Source organism: Oryx dammah, unplaced genomic scaffold (genome assembly GCF_014754425.2).
Source record: "Oryx dammah isolate SB20612 unplaced genomic scaffold, SCBI_Odam_1.1 HiC_scaffold_12, whole genome shotgun sequence".
Classification (NCBI taxonomy): domain Eukaryota; kingdom Metazoa; phylum Chordata; class Mammalia; order Artiodactyla; family Bovidae; genus Oryx; species Oryx dammah.
The window spans coordinates 69,022,746-69,029,326 of record NW_024070196.1 but is presented as its reverse complement, the minus strand read 5'-3'; the positions used below and the strand labels follow the sequence as shown (position 1 = coordinate 69,029,326).

The 6,581-nt window shown below is 58.7% G+C and overlaps 1 protein-coding gene across 1 annotated transcript in view; it reads right to left on the bottom strand.

Moving 5' to 3' along the window:
* The window catches only part of INPP5J (inositol polyphosphate-5-phosphatase J), a 10,184-nt gene extending 6,539 nt beyond the window's left edge, over positions 1 to 3,645 (bottom strand). Inside the window, exons 1-3 of the mRNA XM_040251097.1 lie at positions 3,513 to 3,645; positions 497 to 1,644; positions 45 to 161 (exon numbers count right to left, since the gene is read on the bottom strand). Of these exons, the coding sequence (XP_040107031.1) occupies positions 45 to 161; positions 497 to 1,644; positions 3,513 to 3,617 (1,370 nt within the window). The 5' untranslated portion in view covers positions 3,618 to 3,645. The remainder of the gene's footprint in view (positions 1 to 44; positions 162 to 496; positions 1,645 to 3,512) is intronic.
* Between the last annotated feature and the right edge of the window lie 2,936 nt (positions 3,646 to 6,581).

The following is a 6,581-nucleotide window of genomic DNA, read 5'->3' as shown; positions in this document are numbered from 1 at the left end:
GGCGATCATGTCTCAGGAGGGAGTCTGCTCGCCCTGCCCCTCACCCTATGGCGATCATATCAGCCCTGTCACTGTCACCGCTGGTGCTGCCCAGGTGGAGAAGGGACGTGACATCGTCGGGGGGCATGGCGGTGCCCACGTTCCACGTGACCACAGTGATCCTGGGGATGGGGGGATGCGAGGGGTTACTACTGGGCGCCACCCCTTACCCTCAAGCTCCCTCCCACAGGGCTCTTAATGGGGAGACAAGCTGTGGGTGAATACCCTCAGGAGGACCCACTGTGGGCCCAGGACCCCTCCCACCAGACTCTCCAGGGGAGATCAACTGAGGCAGGGGTGGGCAAGTCCCTTCCGAGGGGACTGCTGTCTCCTGAGGATCCCAGAGTGGGTCTAACACTCCCAGGGACTCTTCCTCAGGGGGGTCAGCTGGGGCAGAGTAGGGCCCAAGCTCAGAGCTCAAGCCCTGGCAGCCAGCCTCTCAGGAGAAGGCCCTCACCAGAAGCCAGGGTCGCTCTTGCAGGTGGGCTGGGCTGACCAAGAGGAGGATGACAAGGTGGGTGTAGAAGAGGAGGTGGTCACCGGGACTGCAGCTTCTCTGTGCTGAAGGCTGGGACTCAGACGCTCACCAGGCCCAGCACCCTGGGTGCTAGGCCTGGGGAGGGCCATCTCAGGAGCTGGGGGGATACCTGGGGAGCGGTTGGGGGAGCGGCTGGGGGAGCGGCTGGGAGACCGAGGCGGCTTGGGCAGAGGTGGGGGCACGGTCTGGGCTAAGGCAGCCCCTGGCCGAAAGGTGGGGGACAGAAGTCCCGGGGAGCGAGTGCTAGGCTCTGGAGGACCCTGGCCCACATCCAGGGGCAGGGTCTGGGGTGGCCGGGGCAAGACAGGATCCTCAGGGCTGCTGCGGGGGACCTCAGGCCGGGCTCTGAAGGCGGGGGAGACCCGAGGATCTGGGGGGGCTTGGATCAAGGATGGGGAGCCCACAGCACTAGATGCCTGAGCTGGGGCCGGGAGATGCCCTTCCGAATCGGTGGGAGGTCTAGGGGCTGGAGCATCCCTCTGTTTAGCTGGTGTCCATCCTGTGGAGGCCAGGGCTGGTGTCACGGATGATGGAGCCAGGACCTGTTCCTGAGATGGTGACAGAACCGGACTGGGCCCTGGGGAAGGGCTGGAGGGGGACTGTGGGGGCTGTTTCTCAGATGTCACAGCCAGGCTCAGGCCTGAAGCAGCCAGTGCTGGCTTGGGTCCCATGGAGGCAGGTGGCACCTGCTTCTGGTCCCTGGACAATGGAGCCAGCCTGGGCACCGGGGTAGCTGAGGGAGGCCTTGGCCCAGTTGAGGCAGACATCAGGAGCTGCCCCAGGGACGTCGGAGCCAGGACTGATCCTGAGGTCGCAGGAGGAGGCTTCCGCCCAGCCGAGGCAGACATCACCAAATGGCCCACTGATGTTGGAGCTAGGCCCGAGCGGCGGTGGGCAGGAGGTGTTTTCTGCCCTCCAGGGGTGGCTGCTGGAGCCAAGATGGGTCGGGAAGACGCCAGAGCCAGCCTTGGCCCCTCTGAGGAAGGCGGAATTGCTGCTCGTGGCCCCACAGGCGTCAGAGCCAACCGTGGTTCCAAGGGCACTGGGGCTGACTTCTTCGCTGGAAGCTGAAAACGTGAGTCCATCTTGTACGCATGCGTGCTAAGTCACTCAGTCATCTCTGACTCTTTGTGACCCCATGGACTGTAGCCCGCCAGGCTCCTCTGTCCATGGAATTCTCCAGGCAAGAATACTGGAGTGGGTTGCCATGCCCTCCTCCAGGGGATCTTCCCGACCCAGGGATCGAACCCGTGTCTCAACGTCTCCTGCATTGGCAGGTGGGTTCTTTACCACTAGTACCACCTGGGAAACCCCCATCTTGTACAGGACCGGGCAGAGACTCAGGGTCAACCAACCCTAAGCAGTCCTCCACTCCACAGAGATCCGAGCAGACTCTGTTTAGCTAGAAAAGGCATATCTTTCTGAGGAAGTTCTTCTAATTTCTCACCTCAATCGATTCTGCTGTGAATCAGTTTCTCTTTTAAAGGAAACGGGACACGGAAAACTATCCCCTCTTTCATCTGTGATACCTCTTTCATAGAAGCAGAGTTTAAAATCCCCGACTTACAGGAAGCAGAGTGTAAGCCTGGGCCTGAGGGCTCCCCTTAACCTCCTGGCTGGCATCTGCTCCCTCGCCACCCTGGAATGTTGGGGGGCTGGAGCCAGCTTCCCTGAGCACTGCCCCACTCCCCCTACAGTCCGTGCTGCTCTCCTGGCCAAGGGCTACTGACCTGACCCCCTAGGTCTGCCCACTCTGGACATCCTGGGTCCAGCCTGTTAAACAGCCCCCCTTCCTCCACTGCGCCCAGGAACCCTCATGTTCTCCTCCGATAAACATCCCCAGCTGCTTGGTCACAGTCCCCTCTGTCCCCTTCACCTGTTCCCAGATCTGCAGGAGCAAGAGCCCTGCTGGGGCGCGTCATGCCGATCCCAAGCCCAGCTCTGTGTGCCCGTAGGCTAGCATTTCCCTGCCCAGGGCCTCTGTCTCCCTGTCTGTAAAGTGAAGGGAGCTGGCGAAGGGTCTGTGGCCGCACTGATCCTGGGGAGCCCGGTCTCGCCTCATTTGCTAGGATTGCATTTGAGCTCCAGGGAATTGTCCATCCTCCCAAGTGATTTCAAATCCAGAGCAAGTCCGGGGTTCTGTTGATCCTGGTGGCACATGTCTGTGCGCAAGTTGTACCCTCTTACCCTCGTCACTTCACCTGGGAAAGCAGGCCAGCAAGTACCCTCTTCCTGTCTGGCAGTGGAGTTAAGGGCACTGGGCCCAGAAGGGAGGCCCTCTCCCTTTCCCGTCTGTCCTGTTTCTGATGCCCCTGTCTCCAGAAGTCAGGATGAAGTGTCCTTTGCCAGGGAGGGCAGATGAAGGTTTGCACTCACCCTGGGGCGGCCCCATCCCTGCCTCCAGAGATGCAGTTCTGCCTGTATCCCGCGTCCTTCTCGGTTCAGAGAACCTGAAACTGTCTCCACCTCTGTCCCCAAACTCAGCTCTTTGAGGCTTGCATTTTGGGCATCTTCCTTGGTTTCTAGTGTCCTACTCCACACCCCACCTAAACACCACACCGCCTCCAGTACTAACAAGTTAGACATCCCAGATGTCACAGTTTCAGTCTTCAGGGACAAGCCTCCTCATTTTGCATTGGCTCAGAGAAGACAAGCAACTTGCCCAAGGTCACACAGCAAAGCTGAAGCACGGCTGGGTCCCCTGATACCCAGTCCAGGGCTCTCCCATAGGGTCCTGGAGATGGCTAACTCCATCTCTCTCTGGGTATCCCATCGCTACCCCCTCAGACCCTAGGGTACCCTGTTTGCCCAGTCCCTGCTTGGTGGGCAGAGGAGAATTCCAGCCCCTCAGTTGGGGGCACCAAGGTGCCTGCAATGTGTGTGGGGTGTGGGACCAAGGGTCAGGAATGTGCGAGACTAGCTTTAGGGGTCTTACCTTGGAGGGTGCCCCAGTTTGTGAAATCCCATGGGGCATGGGCAGGGGGCCCAGGCCAGCCCGGGTCCCTGGCCTCCTGCTGCCACCGATGCCCCGGCCCTCCATGTCTGCAGCCCAGGCAGCCCCAGGTTCCCTCCCGGCTCCTCCGCTCCCGGGAACCAGTGATGTCATCAGTCGGTTCAACCTGCTGAGAATTTAAAGGCACAGGGACCCACTTTCCAACCTAGAGGTAGTTGGGCAAGGTGGCCTACCCCCTGGGGAAGAGCTGCTGAACCTGGAATGGTGTTGGTAGGAGAGGAAAGGGTGGGGAGTGGGCCCATGGGCCTGGCACAGGTCCTAGCATAGTGGAAGCTCTCTTCTTGTTTTCACCCTCCTTCCAATAGGCCTGGCCAGCCCTTGCACAAGGGAGGGGCGCTGACATACCTGAGGGTAAGGTAACTCAAAGGATCAGCCCCCTCTCCAGGGCCTTGGCCCTGATCCTGTGACCCTCCTGACTCCCTGCCAACTCAGGGCTTGCCTTGGCCCCCACCTTTGCCCCATTTTCAGGCCCTGGTGCCCGGCCCCCTTCCTGGTTCTGTCCTTCCCATCCCAGAGCCAGACACTCAGGCTCCAGCAACTGGAACCCTTTGCCATCTCACCCTCAACACCGCCCCTCCTCTTCTGTAGACACCTTGCTGCCTGTCTCCACCGCCAGGCCCGGGGGCTCCTCTCAGCTCTCCTTCTCCAGGACTCACTGGGTGTGGTTTGGGAGAGGGACTTTCTCAAGGTCATCTGGTGAGCTGGGGAGGTCCCCTGAGTCTCAGAGAGGACAGAGAGCTGCCTCTGTGACCCACAAGAGCCAATTGGGGTTTCTGGGGGAAGGGGCTAGGGTGGAGAAAGGCCAAGCGGTGGGAAACAGATGGTGAGAGGGTCAAAAACAGGCCTGGGAACTTCTTTGGCCAGGACCCACACAGGGCCTTGTCTCTCCCACACCTAGGGAAGTGTTGGTCGAATGGATGGACCAGTCAATCAGTGAGAAGCGTGAACGAGTGACAGGGTTCAGATACGGGTGGATATGGCTGTGGGCTCTGCTTCTGCCTCTTCCCCACTCTCACTCTTGTCTGCTAAGCGGTCCCTGAAATCTCAGTTCCTCCAGAACTGCTAGATTGCTTAGAAAGGAATGCTCTCACTCCGTTTAGGCAGAAAATGCTCGGTTTTGCGCCCAGAGCTCCTTGCTGGCCACCAGTGCCCTCTGTGTCCTCATGGGCCTGTGTGGCCCCCTGCCAAAAGGTCGTGTGGACAGATGCCCCCTTCCCCTCTCCTGAATGGGCTTCCCGCCTCCGCTTGACTGTCTCTGGGTCTAGTCTGGCTGGAATTTGAAGAGGCAGAGACCCAGGCTGCAGTAGGGTCCTGGGGTAGAAAGGTTGTCTTTGGGTGGTGATGGGGGAGGTGATGACAGCGGTGACTGCAGGGGTGGAGAGGAAACCGCACACAATTATGACGATGGAAGGGGAGGACCGCCAGTGATGTTGCAGGGGGTGAGGTGGCGACAGTGACGGGATGGATAATGTGATAGAAGGGATAGTGGAGGTGATGGTCATGGCAAAGATAGAGGTAATAGCAAAGCTTGATGATGGTAGAGGCGGCGGAATGAAGAGATGGTGACGAGGGTTATAGTAAAAGCGGAGGAGAGATGTGGGCAGGAGAGGCGTTGGAAGACGGGGTGGTAGCGGAGTTGGAGGTGAAGATGGGGCGGCAATGAGGGAGGAGGTGAGTGTGGAGATGGTGGTGGTGCTAGAAATGGAAAGGAATTTTGAGCCTGCCCTGCCTAGCCCCCTGACTTCTATTTCACAGATGAGAAAACTGAGGCCCTCAGGAGCAGTTGGCTTCTGTTGCAGCCCTGGAAGTGATAGAGGACCGATCCGGGTCCTAGGAACCAGTCCTAAGGCTCAGCCACCAGGGCTGATACAGGGACATCAATACCTTTGAAAAGCCAGGCAAATGTCAGGCAAATAAATAAGTGTGCAGAGGGGTCCTCTGCAGGGTCTCCACCATCTCTCAGATTCTGCAAAGGACTCTGTTTCTGGCCCTGCCACTAACTGACCTGGAGAGTCACTCAGATTTTGAGTATAATGCAGACTAAAAACAGGAGCTACCTGCTAAGGTTGCTGTGAGAATTCAACCATATAATACATATGAAGGGTTTAGCACAGAGCCCGGCACAAGCAGGGCTTGCCAGGTGGCTCAATGGTAAAGAACCTGCCTTCAGTGCAGGAGAAGCAGGTTCAGTCCCTGGGTTGGGAAGATGCCCTGGAGGAGGGAACCGCAACCCACTCCAGTATTCTTGCCTGGAATATCCCATGGAAAGAGGACCCAGGCGGGCTACAGTTCATAGGGTAACAAAGATCAGAAACGACCGAGTGACGAAATAGCAGCAGCAACAGCCGGCATAAGCAAGCTCTCGGTGAAGGTAGCTGCCCTGGAGTTCCCATCGCCACCACCACCATCATCTCTTCCAACCTGCACGTTTGGCGGATGACGAAACAGACCCCACATAGTTGTCTTCCTGGGGAGGGGAAGGAAAAGAGGCTCTGAGACCCAGACATGGCCTTGCCACAGGAAGGGGGTGGGGGGCGGACCCCGGCTGAGAAAGGAACAGGGTAAAAGCTATATTTGAGCTCCTGGCGTGATGACTAAGGAGGTTGATAACAGGCTCTGGGGCTCAGGGCGGCAGGCTGGGGGCAGCTGCCAGGGAGAACCGCCCCCCTGGAGACGGCTGTCTCCGGAGGTACCTCCTGGCTCCCAGCTCCCATCCTTCACTCATGGGGGTAGGGGGCGGTGTTCCAAGGCAGAGAGTACATCTCGTCCTGCCCCCCGGGAATCTTAGTGTTCCCCTCTAGGCTGTTTGGGTCAGGGACAGGAAAGGAGGTGGCTGATGCATTAGCTCAATCACTCCATAGTAACCCTGTGAGATTGGTAATCAGATCCCCATTTGAGAGAGGAAGAAGTCCCCCTAGGGATTACCCAGCCAGGAGGGGACAGGGCATGGGGTTCTCAGGTAGATGGTGGATAATTCTCCCCCACACAGGT